The sequence below is a fragment of the Polyodon spathula genome, chromosome 6 (genome assembly GCF_017654505.1).
Source record: "Polyodon spathula isolate WHYD16114869_AA chromosome 6, ASM1765450v1, whole genome shotgun sequence".
Lineage (NCBI taxonomy): Eukaryota > Metazoa > Chordata > Actinopteri > Acipenseriformes > Polyodontidae > Polyodon > Polyodon spathula.
The window spans coordinates 74,133,413-74,160,912 of NC_054539.1; the positions used below are offsets into that span (position 1 = coordinate 74,133,413).

Below are 27,500 nucleotides of genomic sequence, written 5' to 3' on the forward strand. Positions count from 1 at the left end.
TTAAGGACATGACTGAGACTGACAGTAGTAATCACTCACGTATATCAAATCACAAATAAATAGCTAGGTCTGTACGGAGATGCTTCTTGCACACCGTGGTACAAGGGTGTTACACAAGTTGTACAATCAGATGTTGTTTGTGTTAAACAACTTTGAACCGTTAACAAAATGCAGTCCAATGTCTCTTCTTTTCTAATCTTACATGCGAGATTGTCTCAAACTAATGTTTTTCTTTGACCAGATATATCTTACTAGGCCCTGTTGTCCATATGCTTCCCAAATTGATTGCAATTCAGGTGAAATGCTTTTATGAGCAGTCGCTACATACAGGCTGAACTTGGAGTTCCTGCTGTAATACGCATTATACTACAAATCTAGTTGTTTTTAAGTTGTTCAATTTGAAATATATATTTCAGTAATATTATATTAGCTTGGTATATCTAAAATATTTCTGTTTCCTTAATACCCAAAAATAAATAAAGGTTAGTAACACACTATCGTCTCAAAGTCTAGACTTAAACTATAATAACTTAAGCAGCTTCGGATTTAACGTACGGTCTTGAAATGAATTCTCATTCTTGCTTCTAACCTATTCTAGTTTATTAAGAAAACTGCATATTAATGCAAAAAGCACTTGATCATATATTTCACTTTTTTTAAAATAGGATTTTAATTATGTATGAACTTTAATCTTTCAAAATCTACGATGATTTATTTCCACTGTAACAAATACATTTTGGAAACTCCAAGCCCCGTTATAAGTAACAGAAAACAAAGTGTGTGCCAGTATGTAAATGCTAAGGTACATGGTATATGGTGCAAGCCACTAGAAAAGGCCCCTAAAATGATATTTGAATTCAGCATAACACTACAAAGCTAGGAAAAATGTGGGCACCATATACACTTTTGAATTGATTGATAGATTAACAACGTAGTAAATGTGTGCAACCGCAAGTCTGTGTGAGGGCAGAGGTCAGAGCCATTGTAAGTAGGAGCCAGTACTGTATAGGCAGAATTAAGATTGAAGAACAAAACAGCCGTGATACGAGGAATTCAAGCTGACCGTTCCAGAAAATAACAAAACAAACAAACAAACAATGCAATGCGCAAATATGATGCAATATACACATCCAAAGATTAGCTAAATCAAATCAAGTCTCTAGACAGTGAACTATCCAGTGCAGACTATCTAAATGTACACTCTCAGTGCAGCGGCATAACTAAAACTCAATGCTGAGCAGGTACAGTACCCCAGATTCGAGGATGTGCTTTATCCAGTAAATACCCACCTTTCTTTCATGATCAGGTTCTGTGTTTGTATTGTATCCTGGATATTGAGCTCCTGTCTTCCAGTTTTATTAATAATAATAATAATAATAATAATAAAAAAACTAATAAGAAATACAAAGATTGAGCATTTATTCAGTCTGAGTAGCACCAAGCCAGACCTGCATTTTATACAGTAGCTACCGAAGGTACGCACTAGGGTGAAAATCTTTATTAACTAATGCCAGTAAAGGGCACATTGTGAATAGCATATGTCAGGCAGTTATTGTTGAAGTTCACTGCAGAAAGAAAAAATAAAAATCAAAATTAACCAAAAAAACAACATAACTCCCCCAATAATTAACAATTTCAGTTAACATAAAACGTGGCTGTCTTCAGCCTGATTATAGTATGCCTAAATGTCCTCTTTAACGGGGAGTACGCTATTCCCTTTAAACCAATGAAGACTGTAATCTATACCACCTTCTAATATTAGTGCTCCAGTAATGTGCCGTTTACTGGAGGAGATTCTGCAGCATTGCAGTAGCGTATGTTGGTCTGGCTTGCTTGTTTTCTATTGCACTTCGGAGGTACTGGATTCCCCCACAACGCTCCCAGATTTCTTCAAACTGCCTTGGCAAGATTTCAGACCCACGTTTTCTGGTAAGACCAGTCTCTTCCAGACTCAGCTCGCACATCTCCATGTCGTCCTTCCCTAGAACCAGAACACAGTCGCAAAGAAACTGTTCATAGCATTCTCTTAGACCTGAAGATGCTTCAGATCAATCCTTGAACTGCAGAGGACACAACTATGCATAATACTATCTGTATTGCTCCTGTTGCACATCAAGGCCAGCAAAGTGTACAGCTGTGGCCAAATGTTTAGCATCACTCTACAGAATGAACAAATGTTGCTTCATAAAATCGAATGAAACCTGCTGAATAATGTTATGTTATACTGAATTGCATACCATGTTGTAGTTTTCCATATCCTTCATGAAAAACTGACAAATTTGACATTTCAAAATCTATCATTAAATACTGTACTATTATGGCTTCGGGTAGACTTTCGCAGTATCACTTTGTAGGTTTCTTTGGTTACAGGATGTTAAATAAAACATCAGAATTATGTTCTATAGTTTTTAATGTCTCAATCCTAAAATTCTAGGTGATGCAAAACTTTTAGCTATAGCTGCGAGTACCTGACCACAAATCGTACTGCCTTTTCACCCGGTCAGAATGGAGGGAGGGACGCAGAAGGTAGTAGAAATAGTAACATGGATGGTACTCTCGTTTGTCCTTGCTTTGGAAGCGTGCAGTAAATGCAATGTTGTTCCTGGCATACCTGCCACAAGCATTATTGGCTGCTTGTCGGGATGGAGCTCCATCTGGCGGGCGATCCACGGCCCATCAAAATGTGCGTACCACCAGCCCTTCTTCTTGTTCTGAGGGTCCTTGTACTGGTCGGCAGGGCGGATGAACGGGATGCGGAAGTACCGCTGCTGCCGGTTCATGGAAATCTCCTGCTGGCGGGCTGGGAGCGCTGGAGCTGGGTTCTGCTGAGCTGCAGCGCATCAACAAAGACAGGTAAGCACAGTTTCTATGACGACCGGCTCAACACCTACCACAACAGCACAGAGCAAGAAAGAGAGATCAGGAGAAAAAGACAAACAAAGAAGAATGAAGAATGACCAGATCAAGAAAAAAGAGGTCTAGGTTGCAATATAAATCTAAGATGGTGAAAGTAGCTCAGAAAGGGATGTACATTATGTTTTTTTTTTAAATTGCACAACATCTTAATTCACAAAGTATATATAGCTACAAGTGCCATTTAAATATATGTTGTACCCCTCCCTTAACTTTGTCCATGATGATTGCTGCTCTAACACTGAGATTATCCTTTTTTCTATTGCCCAGTCTAACTGGCCTCTCTCTCTTTAGCAGGACTGTGTGATTTTGCCATGTTTTGTTTCTTCCTGGATTTCATTTCTGCCTTTCAAACGATTGAGTCCAAATGCTTCCATATTATACCAAGGATCATGTGGAGTCAACAGAATTGAAAGGTCATGATAAAATCATTTAAAATGACATTTGTAGCCCTATATACTGTACTGTAGAACAGCAGGACAACATGTTTTCAAGAGGCCAGGGAATCTGATTTCAGCTTGGACAGAGGGATGTTGTTAGGCAGCCCACCACAAAGCATTATATGGTTTGTTTTTTCTTCTATGAAGATTACTTCTTGTAATTTATTCCAGGGTAATTGTGTGATTGTTACCCAAGAAAGTGGCAGCCCTTGCAAATCTCCCAGACATGACATTCTTATAAGTACAACCCAACCCAACCCTTTACCTTATAGCCTCAGCACCACTACAAATAAAGGGCCCCCAAGCAGGACAGACTGCCCATCCAAGCAGATTATATGTTTGCATGTCAGGATAAAAACTGGATTAAGATCTGTGTCACATGAAGCAATAAAGCACAAATGCAACATTTATTAGTGTTTGGGTTGCTATGTTCTATTGATGTTCTGGTAAGCAGAAGTACAGCCCAGTTAAAAATGAATTAAGTACAGTTTCCACTGATCATGTTCTACAGTTGATGAATAATCTAGAATCTCTACTTGCTCATCAGAATTTCCAATATATTTTCTTACTGCACATACCTGTATGTTAAAATAGCATCACTATTGATCAAAAAGCAAGTCCTATTGAACGAAATACTGTACTAAGTCAACTGTAAATTAAATATTTACTTATTTCTTTATCAATTTTTATTTTTTAAATGTATTATTTAAAAAAAAAAAAAAAAACAGGTTTCCTTTTAAAAGAAAATCTCTTTTGGAACAGAATGTACATACCCCCAACAGCAAAGACTCCCAAGCTACCTTGAGATGAGCATATTCCCAGGGCTGCTAATACCTTCAGAGAGCTACAGATTAAACTGCTTATCAATGGATTCTTTACTTACACCTTCTGATGCAGAGGCAACATACAAGGATTACTTATGAACTATACACACGCAAAAGTGAATAATCAGGTTGTTTAAGGAAAGGAAAAACTAGTTGAAATCCAAAACCTAAAAACAATTCTTGCCTTACCAGCCCAAAAATAGTCTTTTGCTGCCGTGCAGTTAATCTTTTTGATGCGTCACAGCGCACCATCACAACTCGTGGTTTAAAAACAGTTAGTCGTGGTGTCGACACTTTATTGATCACACTTTGTTAATACTGTTTTATTCTGTTAATTTAAAAGCAAGATCTGAGCACCACTGACAAACGCTGATAAACAAAACCGCAGCAAAACACTGTAACCCCCCCCCATGTAAACACAAGGGTTTAGAAATGTTTTAGAAGTTAGCATGGTCACATTATTGATTCCCACTTACATGAGCTTTTCATAAACGGTGCATAATCTGAAAATAAACATGTCATATTATAGATGGAAACAGCAGAATGACAACTTTTGACACATATAAATGACATACACATGCACTGCACTGCATGGCTACTGAAGTATTTACAGCATTTTACCATATCTTATAACCCGGTGGATACTGAACTTTTCCAGGTTTGCCAAAAGTTCACCAGCAGCATTGGACTGCAGATGTATTTAATTGAAAACTTAAAAAAAAAATTACTACCAGCACTTTTATGATTTATTTTTAAAACACTTATGCTCTTAAAAAAACATTTAAAATGTAAAACTACAACAAATCTTTCTTTTGGGGGAAAAATGACCTTCAGAATATTTCAGTATAGCAACTCTGCCACCTCCAGTGCGGGTGTGTGTGTGTACAGGTGCCTCCGATGAAGAGAATGAACCGTGTGGGTGTGTGTGTGTGTACAGGTGCCTCCGATGAAGAGAATGAACAGTGCGGGTGTGTGTGTGTACAGGTGCCTCCGATGAAGAGAATGGGAACCGTGTGGGTGTGTGTGTGTACAGGTGCCTCCGATGAAGAGAATGAACCGTGCGGGTGTGTGTGTGTACAGGTGCCTCCGATGAAGAGAATGAACCGTGTGGGTGTGTGTGTGTGTACAGGTGCCTCCGATGAAGAGAATGAACAGTGCGGGTGTGTGTGTGTACAGGTGCCTCCGATGAAGAGAATGAACAGTGCGGGTGTGTGTGTGTACAGGTGCCTCCGATGAAGAGAATGAACAGTGCGGGTGTGTGTGTGTACAGGTGCCTCCGATGAAGAGAATGAACAGTGCGGGTGTGTGTGTGTACAGGTGCCTCCGATGAAGAGAATGAACAGTGTGGGTGTGTGTGTGTACAGGTGCCTCCGATGAAGAGAATGAACAGTGCGGGTGTGTGTGTGTACAGGTGCCTCCGATGAAGAGAATGAACAGTGCGGGTGTGTGTGTGTACAGGTGCCTCCGATGAAGAGAATGAACCGTGTGGGTGTGTGTGTGTACAGGTGCCTCCGATGAAGAGAATGAACAGTGTGGGTGTGTGTGTGTACAGGTGCCTCCGATGAAGAGAATGAACCGTGTGGGTGTGTGTGTGTGTACAGGTGCCTCCGATGAAGAGAATGAACAGTGCGGGTGTGTGTGTGTGTACAGGTGCCTCCGATGAAGAGAATGAACAGTGCGGGTGTGTGTGTGTACAGGTGCCTCCGATGAAGAGAATGAACAGTGCGGGTGTGTGTGTGTACAGGTGCCTCCGATGAAGAGAATGAACCGTGCGGGTGTGTGTGTGTACAGGTGCCTCCGATGAAGAGAATGAACAGTGCGGGTGTGTGTGTGTACAGGTGCCTCCGATGAAGAGAATGAACAGTGTGGGTGTGTGTGTGTACAGGTGCCTCCGATGAAGAGAATGAACAGTGCGGGTGTGTGTGTGTACAGGTGCCTCCGATGAAGAGAATGAACAGTGTGGGTGTGTGTGTGTACAGGTGCCTCCGATGAAGAGAATGAACAGTGCGGGTGTGTGTGTGTACAGGTGCCTCCGATGAAGAGAATGAACAGTGCGGGTGTGTGTGTGTACAGGTGCCTCCGATGAAGAGAATGAACAGTGTGGGTGTGTGTGTACAGGTGCCTCCGATGAAGAGAAGGAACAGTGCGGGTGTGTGTGTGTGTACAGGTGCCTCCGATGAAGAGAATGAACAGTGTGGGTGTGCGTGTGTACAGGTGCCTCCGATGAAGAGAATGAACAGTCTGGGTGTATGTATACAGGTGCGGTCCCTGGGACTTTCTCCCTGAACCAATGCAGGAACTCTGCTCTACAGTAAGCTAATACATGCTTGCTAATTTATGTTACCAGCCACTTTTATATTAAGTATCCTAACGTACAGACAGAAGAAAATGTTTCACATATGAATTAGAAACCTGTAATCTAGGTGCGGATAAAATAAATATTACTCAATGCTGATTGAATCAATTTCTTGAAGATTGCAAAATAAATAAAACAATTTATTAAAAAAATTATAAAATGGAAACAATTTTATGCCCTGCAGTAAAACACAAAAACAAATATTGAAGAGAGGTTTTGCTGACAAGCTGGATCTGCTTGGAGACATCTGTTCTGATTAGAAATAAATTCCTACTTCCTACTCAGTGAAACAGATGTCGTCAAATATATCTAGAGCATGATTATTTATTTATTTATTTACTTATTCTAATACGGAAACTTCATAAATAAAACACAGGCTGTGCTTCTTCGAATACTAACGTTACAATTGTAGATTCACCTGCAGTGCACCATAATCTCCCCAGTACAACCTACAGCTATTCCAGACAGTATCCTATGGTATTTAATAGTGAAGTATACAAGGTGTGTGTGAGATACAAGACATGCACATTTTACACAGGGTGCAAGTCATATTTAAAAAAGATACTGTATTTCAAGAGATCTAAATAATCATTGTGCGCCAAAGGGTTAAAACAGTTTTGAAGAATCAGAAAGAACTAATCTTCCACAAAGCAGTCGCCAACAACTATTAATGTTGCAGGTCTCATTGTTGATGGGTCCTTTGCTATTGATGGCCTTCATCCGAAATTTGTTTGAGACTTCTGACAAATTATGCAATGACTATTCAGTTTCCCTCCTTTGTCCATATAACAAGCACTTGCAGACCACCTTCATAACCACCTGAAGCTGCAAGTAACTGCAATAACTGGTTTGAGACAAAGTGGCTAGCATGTATTTATTTATTTATTTATTTTATTTAGTGTGCCCAATTATTTTACACCCAATTTTCTCCACAATTTGAAATGTCCGATCATTTTTCTCCACACCGCTCAGGAGACCCAAAAGTTCAGTGGGTGTCCACTGAACGACTACGAGCTTCCTCTTTTACACCCAGGAAGATAAGAGCAGATATCAGCGCTACCGACATCTGGAGGACAAAGGCCAGCCCTGCAGGTGTCTGCTCTGAGCTCACAGGGCACCTGGCCAGCAGGGTTCGCTGTAGCATAGAAACAGTTATGAGGAGAAACAGTCCTTGCCAGTTTTGTCTCTAACCCACAGGAGTGCCAGAGCCAATGCGAGGCTCCCTTTGAAATCCCCAACAAAGGTGGCTAGCAGGTTTGCATGGGAAGAGGGAGCTTTTAGGAATGTAAACAAGGTTCATGTGAAAAAGAGTTAAAAGAAATTAAAGAATCCTCTGATAACTCCTAAGAAAAATGACTGTGGAGATTATTTTTGTATTGTGCCCCCCTTACCATAGTCAGTGACTGATTTGGGAGCTCTCTGCTCAGGGTCAGTGTCAGTGTTGCGCTTCTTGTTCTTTGATTTCCATGCATGGTACACCTTCAGTCTGCGGTGGAACTCCTCTCGGCAGGCTGCCAGCAGCTCAATATCTGCACAAGCACATGACAAGGGGCTTAAAGTCAGCAACCGAGCAACACTATCTTGGAAAGTGTGTTATTTTAGAGGGATGGAATAGAGACCTGGAGCAAAACAGCATTAAAAAAAAAACCCAGATGCAATGGTACTGTCTGTGTGGCAAACATTTTGGGTTACTTACTGTATGCTTTGTTACAAATACAGCTTTATTTTACTGATGGTTTTTAGTAACTACAATAGTATCAAATGTCAGAAAAAACAAAAAGCGTATTGAATTTATGACGACATTTTCCAAAGCAGCTTAAAGCTGGCTGCATTTCAGTTTTTTAATGTTATCAATTGTTACATTTTTATATTTACATGGCAATTCTAAATAAACATCCTTACTGTAGGATTCATTTATGGATTTAATAAAACTGTAAACTATCTAATGAAACATCACCTCAGTGTGCAGCTTTCTGTACTTTAGACTCTGACAGTTACACAAATACCTTTGATGTCCACGGTAACTGCTAACCTCAACCTCAAAACCCTTTGCATTTCAATGAAGAGTCTGTGGCATATCAGAACAGGCCATAAGCTACTTATAATGAAACAGATTGACATTAAAAAACAGCCAAGTTGAGGATTTGTCTCCTCCTTACTCTCATGATATAACAGTCATAATCTGTCCAAAACTTGCAGAAGTGCCCTTCATTAAAAGCAGTCTGTTCTCTTTTCTTGGGAGCCAATCTACTCTCCATTGGAGTTTACTTATTCCTCTTATACTATTTATCTCAAAAGTCCATTCAGCAAAATTGAGCTCCAGTCTGGTTGGATTTACTTCCCACAAAACAAGCTTCGTACCGCAGGAGGTATTGATGGCATCACGGAGCTCTGCGTACTTCCACTTGCTTAGCTCATACTTCTTAGCGCCAACAGCAGCTTTGGTTGCTTGCATCTGCGGACCCCTGCAAACAGGAAACAAAACACTGACACTTTTAACATTAAAGGTTAGCGAGCACTCAGCATATTGGAATAGGGCAGTGTGTTCACCGCGGTATACATACAGTGACCTTGTCATCTGATCACCGCTGTTTACTTCTGAAACATATGAGAGCACCAAGAAGATGTAGTCAACAGCACCATGTGTGCACAGGGGGAGAGAGAGAGAGAGAAACACACACATCCAGTATGCTTGCCCCTGGAAAAGCTTTGATCCTAATGTGGCAACACAAGCAGATCCCCCGGAATGAATACTGGTTATTCGTCATTGGTAATTAAGTATATGTGATGTGATACTTACCCATTTAAATAAGAGGAGAAACACTTACTCAGATTTTTGTGAATGTTCACATAGTTATTTCCATATACAACTTACTTTTGCTGATGTACATTAGCAACAGATGGCAGACAGAATTTGCATACAGTAGATTTAGGTCATGGTTATTAACTTTTACATATTACCATTAGTTCTAAATTTGCAATTAAAAGGATGTTTGTATTATTCCTCCTGATAATTATTTGTAGTTAATATTAAGTATGAGCGCTGCAGCAGCTTGTAATAATGTTGTCTGCTTTATGTGGAGCTTGAAAATGAGCCTTCCCTTCCGCCTAATAGTAAAAAAAAAGAGATTAATTTATTATGCTGCGATTAACTGCAGTAGCTGTGTTTAAACATTTTCACATTCGTCATTTCATATACATGCTGTGCAACGTGTAATAGACATTAGAGTTGCCTTTCTGGCACGGTGTGCTTGTCCATTGGTATCCTACCACACTAATAGGAAGGAGTCACTTTGCTCCTCCCACACTAATCCTATTGGCAGACGTAGCCTTTCCATTAGGAGGCTCGGGCTCTCGTCTGGGCTCCCGTTCTTTCTAGAACACACACACACCCTCACCTTGGGACAGGAGCGTAGCCCTCATCTTGTACCCCAGCATCCTGTGTTCATGTGAGCCGACGGGATACAAGAAGCCCAGCAGAGCCAACCAGTCTGCCAGCTCTAAACCGATTAACTACCACAGCTTACGTGCCGCTCCGTCACAATTACAGTAAAAACAGATTAAGCTCTAGTTTGTCACAATGCTGGTTTCTCAGGTGACCACAACTAATAAGATTTACCAGCTTTGATCCAAAAGACAACATGCATGCAGTGTCTGTCAGCAAACAGCTCTCTATCCAAGAAGAATCAGGATCTGCATCAAATCACTAGAAACACTTAAGAAGAATAGCACTGATAAACTAAAAACTCACTATTTTAATAATCAGCTACAAAGTTACAACTCAATACAAAGCCATTTGCAACAACAGGTAATATAATCATACCTAGAAGAGCAACCTGATATGGGTTTGCAAGTTATTTTAACTCATACATTCTTCTTCATGTTGTTTAGATTATCATTTTCAGCTTCAGCTATCACGTCCTGATGGCATTTTAAAAACTTAAAAGTGTAACGTCCCCTACTGGCTTCAAGAGAGTTCTCAAAATGACGTCTAATCCCCATGATTGTAACCCTAACCCATCCCCTGTAAAACTCTCTGTGTTGTGGATACAAGTAAAACATACTACAGTGAACAAATGTGGTAATTCGCACATTCACTGGGAGGGGGTGATCCCAGGCAAAGGGCAGGTTAATGCATTTCATACATTCACTGGGAGGGGGTGATCCCAGGCAAAGGGCAGGTTAATGCATTTCATACATTCACTGGGAGGGGGTGATCCCAGGCAAAGGGCAGGTTATTGGTTGCAAATGTTTCTATTGAGGCCAACATGGGGCTTTAAAAAACTCAAAAGAACGTGGTGACTGAAACAGGAAATGCTAAAGAACTAAAAATCAAAACCATTTGAATGATATTTCATGCCCATATCAAGTTCTTGTTAATGCAATTTCATATCCAGGTTGCTTTTCTGACTGGGAGGTTGGTGAAGGATGTTCAGGTGCTGATCTGATGACACGAGAAGGTGCACAGCTTGATTAAATATACAGTTTCATCAAATTACAAACCTGTGCTTATCCCATATATATCACTGTTCAATTTATATCATTCAGTGATCCTTGTATAAAAAAAAATCAAAAATTAAAAATTATATATATATATATATATATATATATATATATATATATATATATATATATATATATATATATTATATATATATATATATATACACACACACATACAGACATGCACCATGAATTAAATCTAAATTACTCTCCTGCGTTTTAAGTAGTTATTTGTTCTGGATTGTGACGCTTGGATTTGACAAATTAACTCAGTCTCATTACCCACCTAAACAGGAGCTCACACATTTCTTTGGCCATTTCTTCCCTAAAAGGAAGGGTAAGTACAGCATTCAAGAAGTTAAAATACAAGTTTTAGGATGTTGGATGAGATGATATCGGGGGCTTTGTGGCAATCTTTACAGGGCTTATTTTGTAAAGTGTTTCCTAAATAAACACTTTCATGAGATACAAAATAGTTCAGTGCTGGGACGAACATGGGATTTTCATGGTCAGACATTCGCTCATTTTCAAAAAGCAATAAAAGCCATTATACTGCTCAGAACGCAGGCAGAGACAGCACAGCAGTAGGGGCAGGGGGCGTGGACCCTGTGTGTGTGCTTTTATTTTACAGCAAGACGTTACAATATGTAACATGTGAAAGTGAACAAAAATCCCAGGAGTAAAGAATACACTGTGTAGGCCTTACTTTACCCAGCGAATTAACTACAAAACAAAGAATGCAAATAGCAGCTCAACGTTAAATATTGTTTTGTTTATTCCTGAAATAAACAGTACATACAGTTGACACTGTATTATTTGACACCTTATTTATTTTTAAACTTTTTTTCATTCTTTGCCATTGCTGTTTCTTCAGAGTAAACAGTGGCCATAAGCATGTTTTCATAATGTTTACATGTGCCTTTTTGTAGCTGAACAAGCAAACTAAAAAAAACTCACCGTTTTGATTCTCGTTTATTGCATTCCACATAAAGTCGCAACAAAAAATATATAATATATACAATCTATATAGAGAAAAATAATTTCACAACATTTCCAGCAAGTTGGGCACTGTTTAAGCAAGGCATTTCAAAATGAAGTGCTTGCCTTTTTTCTGTCCTATGAGATTCTGACTTGCTCTAAAGCAACACAAAGCTTTTTTGATTGGGATGGACTTCCATAGAGATCACCATGCATGCGCACACATCATCTGGTTTGTTTATTTTTAAATAGAGGTTCAAGCTGCTTTGTTTTTTTCTATATTAAATCTCACATATCAAAGAGAGCTCTCTTTCATTTGCCATTTTTCTCAACTGTCATGCAACTTCTGGTGAGGCTTTAAAGAAGTGCAAGGTATTTTTGTCATTTCTAGCAAATACGAACATCTGATTTTTGCTACATGTCAAAAAATATTTGTTCAAATATTCCGATATTTGTCCCAGCACTAAAATATTTATTCAAATATTTATTCCTAAAAACATTTTTTTTAAAACCATCACAAATCGCATTAAATAGCAATCCTATATGCAATCCCACAGCTTGTGCTGTGCTAACTTCATATCATATCTGGGTAACACTGCATTAAGTGTCTCCAATTACTGTGCATTACATAGTACTGTAGCTATTTAGTAAATACTTACACATAATTACAATGTTAGTATGCATATATGCATGTTAGTACTTCATGTGCACATTTTATTGCACATGAGAACCTTAATCCTAACCCTTTACTGATACATATATGGTACAAAAAGATTTACACGTTAAATACATTGTAATTATGCGCAATAACATTGTAATCACGCGTAAGTATTTACTAAGCAACTACAGTAAATTATATCAGGTATCGCGTCTCAGTCCTCTTATCTTCAAATTGTGGACCAAACCGAGCATATACTGTATAAATGAGACATGGTATAGAATATATGGTAATAGAAGACAGGACAACAATGATACTCCACTCAAACTGTAAACTGTTCAAAAAAGGAACACATATTAAAATATAAAAAAAAAAACATACATTGTCATGTTGGTTGGGGGTCCACCTGCGCTGTAAACAGAACATAATGTGGTTAGTCGGAAAAGGTCATTCCCAAACAGAGAAATTGAAGATTTTACTTTCTGTATTTTTATTTTGTATCTGATCCTGCAGGAAAGCACTGTTGAATTAAATTCCTTCCTGCAGGTTGATTAGGACCAGCCATAACTAAAATGCTTGAAATGATTGCATTGCATTGCGCTGTACACCCATTCTTAATCTTAGTATAATAATAGATTTAGTAGATTAAAAGGGTTTTAGGGCATGCAGGTAGTGTAATTAATTGCATCGGGTGCTTCACAGAATGGGGGTTTTGTTGGAGGTAGTTTTGTATCCTTACGTGGCTTTGAGAGGAACCGGAGTATCACTTGTAGTGCCATTACTGGGAGGAAAGAATAAAAAAACAAGACGCGTTATACAGGAATCTGGAGGGCAGGTTTGTGACACTGACCAGGTGCCTGAGCGTTTACCTGCGCAAAGCTGCGTCTGGCTGTGCTTCTTCAGTGATGAGCTCAGATTCACTCTGGGCGATTCTCATTGCCAGCTCTCGATCCCGCCGCTCCTGTTCAAGCACTGCTTGTCTCTGAGTCTCCTCTTCACGCTCAGCAGCTAACTGCATCTCTAGTTCAGCCTGACCAGGAAACAGTGTCATGTGAAAAATCAGGTCATACATGCAGGTGTGATGTATGAATATGCATGGACAGGCTTCCCCCTGCAGTGCTGGCAGACACTTCTCTATCAATTCTCTTGATATAGCACATTTAAATCTGTAACATGTACACACATGGACAGATGGGAGGCTCCACTATACATGGAGGATGTTAAAAAATAATGAATACTGTGGTGAGATACTAAACTTTTACTGTAACATTTAATAAGGCAATGCACTGCCAATGTCCAACTTTTGCAAAAGAATCAGAAAATGAAGACATACACTGTAAAGACTAATTATTACTGTATCTACCTGACAGTTTTGTCCTGCCAAGGGCTATACAAGTGTATCACGATTGATCCATGGCCATACAGGGTTATTAACATGGCGAGGAAGCATGTTTCCACCCTATTAAGCCTTGCTAGGACCATTTAAAAAAAAAAAAAAAAAAACAGACAAACTAACCGTTATTTAATTTATTTTAATGTAAAGGTGGCCAAATGAAATGGCATAAACCTTCTGTAATGCAATGTGGTAGTATTTTCCTAAAAATGACATCTATAAATAATTATCCCTCATTTACTTGTCCTACTGTAACTTCCAAATTACCTCCACTTAGAAAGTCTATCTCCACAACAGACCCATAATATCCCCACTGGCATTCATAACTCCTGTCTGTCTGTTACTAAAGCCTGCATGATTTCTACAGAACTGCTTCAAAAACTAGATGTAACAGTTAACTGGACATGCTAAGGAAGCTAAGATCCTAGAGTATGCATCATTATAAGAAATGTACTCTTTCTGAATACAAATGACAGCCAGTATAAAGGAAGCTAGAAAATGTAATTTAATATAAAATCTTTCTGGGGAACGAAAATGATAGACTAACACAGTGAATAGAATACAGCACTTAAATCCAAGGGTTTGATGTAATGTCTTTCAGGGTCATTCCACGCAGAGGGAAGCAGCATTCTGAAAGTGTGGTTCACACATGAAACCTCAGAAACAAGCACGTTTCTAAATGAGATCTGCTGTGCTTTATAAACCGCACTAACCTGGAGGAGCTTCTCCTCTTCCTCTCGCTTCTTCCTCTCTTCTTCCTCTTGCTTTCTCTTTGCCTCTATCTCTGCTTTCCTGAAGAGCAGACAGATGCAGATAATGTGACACAGACACCCAGCACTGGGCATGCATATTCTTTGGGTTGTTAGCTTATAGTACTGTGTAGCATGGGTGGACAAAGCTGTTCCAGTCCAGCTGTTTGTTCCAGCCATGCTCCAAATTGTTTAATTTAAACAATTAAGCCTCCATCCAGGCCCTAAAGAACTGTAGTTAAAGGATTCCATGTTGCCTAATAAACCTGGAGTGGAATACACATCCAGGACTGGCATTGTCCACCCCTGGTGTGGAGGAATAAATTAAACAATTACATTTACAACAACTTTTAGGAAACAGTGCAGTATATAATGTCCTGTACAATGTATACACAATACAGTAGGCTCAACAACATGAAGTAATAACATGTAGGAACACAGTCAATTGGCAGAAGATTATTCTGATTATTTGTTGAGAATTTTTAGCTTGAGTTGGCAAGCACTGCTGGGTGCTTATTGATCGATGATCAAGGTACAAACTTGTGCTTTTTTTTTTTCTCTGGTCAATCTTACATTTAGTCTAATTTACTGTTAAAAAATTTAAAGAAAATTCCATTTACTTCCTTTTGAGATCCACTGTTATTGACTGTTTACCAATTAAGGGTTGCTTACATTTCTATTTATCTTTTTCAATGTTGAATTCACTTGGCAGTAAACCTTTTCACTCCTGTGTTCTAAAGCAGGAGAGGATGAAGCCTGCCACCCTGTAACCCTGCTCCTGGGTGACAAGTGTAACCATTTTCACTTCTGTGCTCTAAAGCAGGAGAGGATGAAGCCTGCCACCCTGTAACCCTGCTCTTGGGGTGACAAGTGTAACCATTTTCACTCCTGTGTTCTAAAGCAGGAGAGGATGAAGCCTGCCACCCTGTAACCCTGCTCTTGGGGCGACAAGTGTAACCATTTTCACTCCTGTGTTCTAAAGCAGGAGAGGATGAAGCCTGCCACCCTGTAACCCCGCTCCTGGGGTGACAAGTGTAACCATTTTCACTCCTGTGTTCTAAAGCAGGAGAGGATGAAGCCTGCCACCCTGTAACCCTGCTCTTGGGGCGACAAGTGTAACCATTTTCACTCCTGTGTTCTAAAGCAGGAGAGGATGAAGCCTGCCACCCTGTAACCCAGCTCCTGGGTGACAGGTGTGAGGATCAGTGGAAACCCTTCAGCACACGCTCTGATGCTTACAGGCGCCTGTTGTCCTCCTCCTGCTTGCGGCGCCGCTCCTCTTCCTCCCCCCTCTGCCTCTCCCGTTCCATCTCCTCCTGGATCCGCCGCAGGCGCTCTGCCTCCTCCTCCTCCTGCTTCTTCCTCTGCAGTGCCCCCAGCATCCCCTCCGAGCGCCTCACCAGAACCTCGTGCTCCTTCTCGATCTCCAGCCTTGTCATCACAGTGCCCTGGGAGGGGCCGTCAGGACATTCAATCATGTCAGCAATCACCCTTTGTCACACCTCAAGTAGTTCTGTTGGCTCATATTTACCAATCTGTACCTTTACTTATTTTTTTGCTTTTTTGTTTTTTAAAAAGAACAATAAACACGGTAACTTTTAAAACTGAATGGGGAATAACAATGACTTTGAAGTTGCCCTCGGTATTTTCTCAGTAGCTGCCTAGCACGGCACCATGTGTTTTCCTAGTAAATTGCACACAGAAGTAAACGTGTGTCATACATCATGGTATACATATGGTATACTATATATATATATATATATATTAGTATAATATAATATATATATATATATATATACACACACACACACACACACACACATACATAAAACCAGAAAAAAAAATACTCAAAAGAAATCAACTTTTAAAACAAATTGCAACACAAATGCTAATCCAATCATAGACATTCTAATAACTAAACACGTCTGTGGATTACAAATGGAGATGGATTGCAAGAGACTGCAGCAAATTATCAGCACTTAAGGACTCTCACTGCTTTAGAAATTCAACACTTTCCCGATTGGATAATTCACTAATTCGGTTAATTACTCCGGTTCCTCTCATAATGACAGTAAAACGGTGAGTGTACAATACATTGTGATTTAAGTGCCCTTCACTAAGTTTCTGTTGTGCAAGTCAGACAGCTTTAATTACAAGAATAGTAAGAACGTCAATGCAGGGAGTCTTTTGTGCATATGTATAGGGTCAGATAAGAGCGCGTACCTTCATTTTAACCATCAGGGCATTGATGGATGTTTCTAGATCTTGAACCTGTTTGCTCATCTCCTGCTTGCCTTCCTTCAGGGCACTCACCACTTCTGTAAACTTCTCTATTCTCTTCTTTAGAGTCTGCACCTTTACCAGACCATCAATGCTGGAGGACAGAGACATTACCGCAGTTATAAAAAGAAATGCAACTACAGGGTTGCTTTGATACCCTTGCATAGCCCACAGCTCTTGAGAACAATTTAAAGTAACACAGAATCCACCTATTTTAAATCAATCATTTATTTTTAGGTTAAGTCCTAGGATAACTGCAAGTAGGTATCTAATGCAATCCAGGGGTGCAGTAAAATTCTCTAAACCATCCAGTGTCACAAGCAAGTATCATAATTAAGGCTTGAATTTTTCGGGTTTTATTTTTGTGTTCAGTTATTTTCGGTTATTAAAATAAACACCACTCAAACACATCAATTTTCAGTTTCTGTAATACACTGAATGTACGTTTCACTGATACATATACAAGCGTTAACTTACTGTGTTGAAGTGAGGATGTCAACATTAGGATTCCAGCTATACAGAACTGAGAACGCATTTGGAATCCGAGAATTGTGAGAAGTAACAGATTTCATTTTACATTCATGACCACCCGCACATCTATCACACCACAGTTCATGTTTTGTTTTTTCTGCCCACAGTTTTGTATAACTATAGCATACCGTAGGAATTTAACATTCATCATGGTACTCCAATTAATATCTGATATTTATTTAGCAATAACAACAACAACAAAACAACAACACAGTCGTTGAACACAAGAAAAACATTCATTAGTAGAAGCATAACCGTAGAGCAGTTTTATATTTACAATTTATTTTTCAGTTGAATAAACCGGTAACGTCATGTTGCTGGTGTGTGTGTGTCACGGTCATTAAGCCTGTTGCTAAGCAAATGATGAACTGATGAGTGTTTGCACAGCGCCTGTCTTGTGAAAGCCGTTTTCTTTATGTAGAAAGAGAGTAGTCAATGACTGACATTATTTTAAAAATATGTTGCCAAAACCCATGTTTACCGAAAACTTCAAGCCTTAATCATATACAATCTATCCCTGATGTCAAGGTTTGAACCATATTAGTATTTAACAATATTTATCTCATTTATTTTTTTTGCACATTTAATCTGAACAAACAATGAAAATATTTTTTTGCATATACAGTGCTACCCATTATAATGCGGTTGTTTGGATCCATAATTAGGAGACCTGTTTTTCTGTGCTTCGCCTTACAACAAATATTGGCATTTTGTTCCCGAAGTGATTTATTATGCCCACAAGCCAAATTAATATTGCAGCGTATGGTGGAAAATGAAGGAAGGAGACATGCACAATTTGCAGCTACTCGAAACCACGGTTTATTGGGACGAGTATTCACTGGGCCACACGGAAAACAACAGTCTTGCTCTCTCACAGCAGCACAATTAATCTTACCAAGAAAACCTTAGTTTTTCTTAGACTTTTAGCCATCCACGCAATGTAGATTCTGCAACATTTATATCTTTTGAAACTGCTGCTCAAGTTTCACCTTTTCTTACTCTGTCCACCACATCGAGTTTCATTTTAACAGAGAAAGATTTTAGTTTTTTGCTTTCTGCCATGCTTCATACTGTATATCTGGAACATTCACCCAACGTTTGCGAGTGAAATTGCACTATGGGAGAAATGGGAGCCACAACCTTACCACGTTATAAGCGATTCTGCACTATAACAGGTTGTGTTATAATGGGGTAGCACTGTAATATTATACCATGGTTTGCAGAAGTATTCACCCCCCTGAAAGGTTTTCACATTGTGTTGGCACCTGCGCGCACTCCACAACGCTTTTAAAATAGACTTTACCTGTAGAAGCTACACAAACTACTCCACATTGATAAAGTTAAACAATACATATAGAATAGAAATAAGTAAGATTTACAGAGAAAAACAGATTAATCTCAGTTGCATAAGTATTCAGCCCCTTTGCTACTGCAGCCCTAAATCAGCTCAGGTGCAAATGGTTTCAGCCTGTGTGTACTCAAAGTGGTTTAACTTGTAGATAATTTCCCTTAGGTATATAAAGACTTTCAAGCTGCAACTCACACAGTGATCCAACAATAATATATAATATATGCTAGTATGTATTAATATTACAAAAAAACAAACAAAAAAGGATCACCACTAGAAAATGAAAAGCTCTTGAAGAGTGGGTTTACCGTGGTTTGTGCTTTCTCCTGCAGAGCCACATGCGAACAGTCTTCTGCATCTTAATGCAGGCAGCTGCCCGGTATTTCATCTTGTTCTTCACTGTTGGAGAGCAGCCAGCATTTACAAAGAGTTTACAGAATGTTTTTTGTTCTAGACAGCATTTCCCAGACAGAGCAAAAGAGATTAAAAACAAATACATTCACAAGTATCACACCCAAGCCTGTACTGCACAGACTACCTGCATGCAACTTGATTTGTTCCTGTATCGTTCTCACTTACATTAATAAAAGGGTCACATACATATTCTGTTAAGACATGTGTCATTGTTACAGAAGACACCATTCTTGGTTTAATGTACTTTATCCCAGTGTCTTCCACTTGTGTTGTCTCAGAGATGATGTATTCACCTCCATAGAACAACAGCAGATCAGCATGACCCAAATCCACCACTTCAAAAATCTGTGCTGAAGAATGTCCTCAGCAAGCTTCGTGACATTTGGATATTGGATAAGCACTTCTCCAGGTTCATGTACAGTGTGATGTACAACACATCCGGCCTCCTCCACTAAATACTAGCATTTCAAAAGCACAGGATCCTTGTAAGCCCTGCCCACACACACTTCAATACAAAGCACTACATACACTTGATGACGGACAGCGTACACCACTGAACCTTCTTCCAGCGACTGCAGAGGAGCCACTTATTGACACGCTTCACCAGTTCTGCCAGGTGATCGGGGTCGGACTTCATGATCTGATCGAATTCCGCAAACTGAAAGAGGTGAAGCCAAGTTAATAAAGCAAGTCTCACTTCGAAAATAGCACTGCAGTAAATGTCAGGGCCAGCCTAAGAAATGTAATAGCAACACAGGCTCTTTATAAAAGTGTTGTGCCAATCAGATGGCCCTCAATTGATAGTAGTGTCTTTTAATGGAGGCACCCCTAAAAAGATACTAAAGTAACTCATCCGTGCACAATCACATTCCCTGAATTTCATAATAACGAGTAGTAATAATAATTAAAAACATGTCTGAAAGCTTTTTAAGCTACTAGCACATATCAAGCCAAATAAATAATAATGCCTATGTCTCCTCCAGGTAATGTGAATGTTATATGTGCCGTATGGGGTAATTTAATAATGAAACATACAATCGTTCATCTTCACTTGTACACACCAACACAGCTTGCAACAAATCTGACAAACACTGCATAAATATAGTTACCCTTTGACAGTTTATGCAATGACTACTGATTGAAGATGGCTATTTCTCATTGTGTTGATTACAGAAAATAAAAACAACCTCCAATAACCTGTGAAACACATTGAAATATATGGTACATGGCACACATGTAAAACAGTAAATAAAGAATAACTTGCAGGTTAGATGTGTTTACAATAAGACATTTCATTTACATTAAGAGGTTCTGATTTTCCAGTATGTATACACTGGTTACCAGTATTTCTGTGGTACACCCCCATATGTTCCTAAGCAACAGGAACCCCACAAATGTAACCTTGGGGTTTGTACTGTTGATATTTCTGCTATGTTGAACCCATTATCAAAACAATCCAATAATTCATTGACACAGAGGAAAGCTGACAGTAAAAACAACTGCATGGGCAGTAATGGAATGTTCACTTGTGACATGAAGGCTGAAAAACTCAGCATGGACTGACAGACCGTGCAAGATTTCAGTGATAATAATGATTTAAAAAGACAGCATGGACCGATAGACAGTGCGAGATTTCAGTGATAATAATGATTTAAAAAGTCAGCATGGACTGATAGACCGTGCGGGATTTCAGTGATAATAATGATTTAAAAAGTCAGCATGAACTGATAGACAGTGCAAGATTTCAGAGATAATAATGATTTAAAAAGTCAGCATGGACTGATAGACAGTGCACGATTTCAGAGATAACAATGATTTAAAAAGTCAGCATGGACTGATAGACAGTGCGAGATTTCAGAGATAATAATGATTTAAAAAGTCAGCATGGACTGATAGACAGTGCACGATTTCAGAGATAACAATGATTTAAAAAGTCAGCATGGACTGATAGACAGTGCGAGATTTCAGTGATAATAATGATTTAACAAGTCATGCTACTGCAATTTGTCTCTCACGGTATAAATTTATTTTACCTTGCCAGGTCTGAAGAATACCCTCGTTAACCCAAACTTGTAATCATTTTCATTTAATCCAAGTGCTTTGAACAAAGCCTAGGGAAACAAAACAAACAAACAAAAAAAAGTTAATTTTGTAATATAAAATAGTGAATTAATACATTTAGCTTAAATTCTCTTTTAAGCCATTAAGGTACACAAGAAATTGAGAGGGTATTCAAAATGGTTTCTTAAAATACATTAGAGGGTGACTCGAGTATCACAAGGAAACTGACAATTTGGATGACCAGATTCAACCTTTCAGTACATTTTAAACCACGCACATCATTGCAAACATAAGAAAGTGAGCATCATGTCCCGCACAATTTAAAGGATTAAATAAGAAAGAAAAGAAAGCAATGACCTTGCAGAACAGCCTGGGGTCCAAGCGCGTCAGCTTGGCTGGCATGTACTTCTTGTACATGTTGTAAAGCTCGTGGAATGGAGCTCTGGATGGGAACCCACCCTGCATGAGATCCAACACAGACACCATACCTGTGAAAGAAGCAAAGAAAACCAACATGACTGCTGTATGACTGCTCACGCATCTACAAACATGTATGCGTCTCAAACACTCAATGAACAGCCAAACAGTAAAAGGCATGTCTTCTCATCTAGGTTTTTCACTCGTAAAAAAAGTTTTATTGTGACTTACAACTGATGAGACTGACAGTTATTGTACTGTTGCATTCTATTGTTTTCAGAACAGTTTAGCAACTTTGATTCATGCACAACTGGGTGCAAGGAATCTGACAAAAAGTAGTTCCAAAACTTTTTCTACAAACCTGAACACTGCAGCTGGGAAAGAATCTGGGCCCCTTCAAACTGTCGGCTCACCATCTTCAGATTGGGCTTGACACAGCGAATGAAGCTGGATCCCTATCATAGGAAAATGGTGTTAGACAAATCACGGGAAGTCAATCATTAATCACAACCAAACCCATGAAGCGTGAAAAGTTTCAGCCGATAATAATAATCATTCCCTCCTTGCTGGGTATATCTGAATGTGATCATGATAATACTCACCGTACTGCGGAGCTTTTCAAGCAGAATATTTAACTGGGTCTGTAACACAAAAGCAAACAGTTTTCCTGTTTAGAGTATGTTGTGAGGCACTGTCACATATGCAAAACAGCACAGAGGAACATGTTGCCCAGTTTCAAAACAGCACACAGGAACATGTTGCACAGTTTTAGTCAGCATCATGCATGCTGGTCCGCACTCGAAGTCTGATACACAAAGGATGCCATGCAGTGTATGGAGTGCAGTTAACCCTTTTCCACATTCCTCCCTCAAAGGAGTGATAATGATGATTTACTATAGATGCATGTATATATGTATGTATGTGTGTGTGTGTGTATATATATATATAAACCATTCAATGCAATGTAACCTGTAATCCTTTGATATTCATGTAGTTCCTGATAAGGAGAGTACAGTTAAATATAGTTGTATAGTTATTAATGGGTTTAATTTAGCATAAGTATTGGTTTAATCAAATCTGCCTACATGGTAAATAATTATTTCTCCCTTAGAAAAAGCTGCAAGCAAGAGAGTCTCTTTGTTTGAAATGACACCTGATTACAGTGACTGCAAATACAGCAGCACACAGGCCCTTTAGAAGCTGTCTGAGCGACACAATCCTTTAAAAGAAGGGTGATGGCACTGAAAGGGTTAACCCACTCGGCTCCAGTTGCTTTGGGCTTCTGTTGTGTAGCAGTGCATTTCAGACACAGTGCTGAGTTACCTGCTCTCCCTGATCGTTCTTACTTTTCATCATTCCTCACAAAAGCCCTACAGCGCTCTCATTTTCTCTTTCTCAATCTCTCTAGCCATCCTGAAATCTCTCTCTAGCCAAAACCCAGCGGTCTTGAGGAAATGAAGTAGGAAACGGGTGGAGGTCAACTTTAGGAGAATGGAAAATGAAGAAAGGACAAGAGTAGAGCAGGGGGGCATTAGGAGATCAAGGTTACAGTCAAAGGAGAACAAAGAGCACAGGTCTACACAGAGAAACATTCTCTTTATACAATGCAATAACAACTTTTTCCATTGGTTATTATTGTTTCCTAAAACTTAAGAGTTCATTGATCCACAGGTTCAGAGGAATTTAATCTACATGAGAAGAAATCTCATTTTTTTTTTTTTTTTTTTTAAATATGTATTTACCTGCTTGGCAAAAAAAACAAAAAAAAACAAACATATGTTATAGTCTACATTAAAACCCTAAAATAATAAAAGGTAATAAGTTCACGGCCAGCAATTCAACATGTATAAATACATCTATGCAAGAAGAGACTGGGATTCTTTATGTATGTAATTAAATTTGCTGAAAAGCATGGTTCACATTTAATGCATACTGTACAATAACCAAATACCGAAAATTTACAACAGACTAAAATGTAAAATCGTCAGAGCAACGCATTGGTAGCACTCTGCATGACTTTCAAAGTAGCTTACATTTGGATCTGACTGCATTTCCCTATGCACTTATCAATCCCATGCCTGTTTTACTTTAGAAACTTTGTAAAAGACAACAAATTAACAATAACTCAGCCCCTCTACTGGGATACATGAACAATACAAAAAACAATGGATGATTTTGCTTACCTTGAATTTGTTGCCAACACTAATGAAGCTCAGTTTCCCAGCTTTTTGCTTCGAGTCCTTGCCGTTATTGGAATTCTCAAACAGTTCCCGTACGAATCTATCCTTGGACTCGCACACCAGGTACTCCAGAGACATGTGCAAGGCGTCATTGTTCTTCTCCACAAACTGGGTCTGGAAATCAAGTGTGCACGGCAGCCTTTTACCAGGGACCCGAAACATCTTGTTTCTGTCTACACAGACTGGGTCTGGAAATCAAGCGCGCAAGGCAGCCTTTTACCAGGGACCCGAAACATCTTGTTTCTGTCTACACAGACTGGGTCTGGAAATCAAGCGCGCATAGCAGCCTTTTACCAGGGACCCGAAACATCTTGTTCCTGTCTACACAGACTGGGTCTGGAAATCAAGCCTTTTACCGGGGACCCGAAACATCTTGTTCCTGTCTACACAGACTGGGTCTGGAAATCAAGCGCGCATTTTTACCAGGGACCCGAAACATCTTGTTTCTGTCTACACAGACTGGGTCTGGAAATCAAGCGCGCATAGCAGCCTTTTACCAGGGACCCGAAACATCTTGTTCCTGTCTACACAGACTGGGTCTGGAAATCAAGCGCACACAGCAGCCTTTTACCAGGGACCTGAAACATCTTGTTCCTGTCTACACAGACAAAAGAATATGGAGCTAGCTGGCTGAAACAAATGGAAGTTATGTGTATCAGGCTGTCTAAACAACAAGCACATGTATTGTGGAAGTTGACATACTGTTTCATAGCACACAGCCCCAGCAAAGTGCCTGATGATGAAGCCCTCATCGTCTCGGATGTTCCTATGAACGGTCAGTTTGGACTTCCTTGGGATCTAAAAATAAATAAATAAATAAATAAATAAATAAAATACATAGTCAGTTGGAGCCTTCCAAGTAATGCTTGGACAAATATTTAATTATAATTTAATTAACACATTTAATTGAGCAAATGCAAAAATGACCATGTTCATATCCTTTCATATAAAAGATATTATAAAGGACTGTCAAAACGATGCAAACGAAACCTAAAATAAACAACAAACCTTTTACAGAAGAATGTTTTTCTCCTTTCTTTACTAAGTAAGTTGAAGCCACAGTTATTTTAACGGTAATGTGAAACTAATACTTTTTTTTTTTTTTTTTTTTTTTTAAGACAATTCAAAACGAAAGAATATCTGAATTTTCATTTAAACTTTCCAAACAATTGTATCGAATGCAGCATTGTTGATTTTGCCATAACGTTACATTTCAGTAAACAAACAGCAACCCCTTTAGAAATCCACACAACAAACACATTCTGCCAGCCAATGCCAATTACGACACTAACTGATAATGGCAAACCGGTGTCGACATGTTCCCAGATGGGAAATGAAATCACACAGGTAATAAGGGCATGTATATTACTTTGTTCAAAGTGAACTCACTGAGAGTCTGAAGTGGTCCTTGTGTTTTTTATGTACTGCATCTGTAAAGTGCTGATCACTGGTCTGAGGTAGACGGTTTTCTTCATCCAGAATATCTAGGATACCCACGAGCTTCGCTTCAACAAGATCTGAAAACAAATGTATTTTAGAAGTTGGTACAAGATAAGGATGGACGGACAGACAGGCAGGAAGCCTCCATTCACTACCACATTCTGATCATTTTAATAACTGTGCCAATAATCCCTGGTGATGGCTAGTAAAAATAACATTTGGTCTATGTAAGATTGCAGGCAAGTTTATCCTTACAAACAACCTTACAATAAGGTAAAAACCAATAAGGTGTTAAAGTAAAATACATATTTTAACCACCGCCAAATGTATACAGTACAGTAAATAACAAATACAGACACCTGTACCATGGAAAAGTACAGGCAGTGGACCTGTAATGTAAAGTCACTTAATAGGGAGTTGGGCCACCATGTGTGGCCAGTACAGCCTGCATGCACCGTAGCATATGTTCATAGAGTCTACCCCCCCCCCCCCCCCCCCCCACCCCCCCCCCAGGAAAGAAATCCTGCAACACGTGGTGAAGATGATCACTCAGTACCATTAAGTAGCGATTAGCATTGACCTTGCCTTCCAAGGGAATGAGTGCACCCAAACAATGCAAGGAAAATGCAACCCACAACGTTACGGAACCACCAGAACCCTTCACTGTTTGGACCAAGCACTCAGGGCTGTAGAGTTCTTTAGGTTGGCGCCACATCTGCACGCGTCCATTTGTCGAGAACATGGTGAAGGACGATTAATCTGACCATATCACATTTCTCCACTGCTCAGTAGTCCATTGCCTGTGCTCTGCATTACTGGAGTTGAAAACATGCATTGCCAGGTGTGATGAGCGGTTTGTACACTGCAACCCTACTATGGTATCCCGCTCTATGGAGTTCTTGGCGGACCACTTTTGAAGAAACTGGCTGCTCACGACCCAGGTTGAAATTTGCAGTCAATTGATCTGCAGTTTTGCCTTGCACTCCAAATTAATGCACCAATATCACGATACTGGAGTATGCACTTCCGCCCACTGTTGCCCTTTGCTGATGATGTCCTTCCCTTGGAGATCCATGCCGACATCACCTTAGACACCGTTGCTTGTGAAACATCAGCAAGTTGAGTTGTCTTGGGTCACTGAAACTCCTGCCAAACGTGCCCCAACAATCACGCCTCTTTCAATGTCACTGAGGTCTCCTCTTGCAGCCATGCTAGCCATAATTACAGGCAACCAGGCCTGTGCAGCATTTCTATACATCCTAAGACTGCTGGGATATTATTTGCTTAATTACACATCTGTGTGGAAGCCCTTGCTTTCAATATACAGATGAGAAGCTTCAAATAATCAGTGACAAACGTTTCCACAGAGGTAACCTGTATTAGCCCAAGCCCAAACTCATCAAAAAAGATGGCTGTAGTCAATGTAGATCAGGCTAAGTGGCACAACAACAAAATACACAGTGCTAGTGTATCCGGTTCCCTGTCTAGACCATGAATCTGCTGAACTTGTTTGACAAACAGTCTGCACATCAATTGGCTGTGCAAGGTTCATGCACAATGCATTTGTAAAAGGAAATGAAAAATAAATGCAAGACAATACATACCAATACAGTCCTGGTTGTCAACATAATGCACCTCATTCACACCCAGGCCTTCCTTCTGATACAGCTCCTGTTCCTGGAATGAAAACATCGGTCTTTTGGTACCATAAGTGTTTTCTAGAAAGGCCAGCCTACAAGCTAAAAATTACCCTCTCATTGTTTCTCACAAACTTGCAAATGCCTTGGTCCTTTAAATTAACTCACTGATCACCCTATAGAATCTACTAATCTCAAATCAATTACTGCTTACGTAAAGAATGCTATGCAACGTTGTTAAATCTATATAGTTCACTTTTGTTTTCATTCAAATAAACACACTGGAGGGACTCCAGATAAAAAGGTATGTTCTCTGGT

General features: G+C 39.5%; 1 protein-coding gene across 6 annotated transcripts in view; it reads right to left on the reverse strand.

Moving 5' to 3' along the window:
- The window catches only part of LOC121317616 (unconventional myosin-VI-like), a 70,172-nt gene that overhangs the window by 166 nt on the left and 42,506 nt on the right, over positions 1-27,500 (reverse strand). Inside the window, exons 15-36 of one of the 6 annotated variants that reach the window (XM_041253736.1) lie at positions 27,150-27,222; positions 25,495-25,622; positions 24,808-24,903; positions 24,049-24,219; positions 22,468-22,506; positions 22,227-22,320; positions 21,806-21,936; positions 21,421-21,498; positions 19,916-20,045; positions 19,282-19,372; positions 17,038-17,188; positions 16,054-16,262; positions 14,779-14,857; positions 13,542-13,702; positions 13,412-13,453; positions 13,054-13,083; positions 11,323-11,361; positions 8,895-8,998; positions 7,925-8,062; positions 4,654-4,680; positions 2,612-2,830; positions 1-1,981 (exon numbers count right to left, since the gene is read on the reverse strand). The exon at positions 1-1,981 is cut by the window's left edge and continues 166 nt beyond it. In XM_041253736.1, coding sequence (XP_041109670.1) covers positions 1,782-1,981; positions 2,612-2,830; positions 4,654-4,680; positions 7,925-8,062; positions 8,895-8,998; positions 11,323-11,361; positions 13,054-13,083; positions 13,412-13,453; positions 13,542-13,702; positions 14,779-14,857; positions 16,054-16,262; positions 17,038-17,188; positions 19,282-19,372; positions 19,916-20,045; positions 21,421-21,498; positions 21,806-21,936; positions 22,227-22,320; positions 22,468-22,506; positions 24,049-24,219; positions 24,808-24,903; positions 25,495-25,622; positions 27,150-27,222 — 2,430 coding nt within the window. In that variant the 3' untranslated portion in view covers positions 1-1,781. The remainder of the gene's footprint in view (positions 1,982-2,611; positions 2,831-4,653; positions 4,681-7,924; positions 8,063-8,894; positions 8,999-11,322; positions 11,362-13,053; positions 13,084-13,411; positions 13,454-13,541; positions 13,703-14,778; positions 14,858-16,053; positions 16,263-17,037; positions 17,189-19,281; positions 19,373-19,915; positions 20,046-21,420; positions 21,499-21,805; positions 21,937-22,226; positions 22,321-22,467; positions 22,507-24,048; positions 24,220-24,807; positions 24,904-25,494; positions 25,623-27,149; positions 27,223-27,500) is intronic. The other 5 variants (XM_041253738.1, XM_041253737.1, XM_041253739.1 and 2 more) reach the window with 5 other exon arrangements.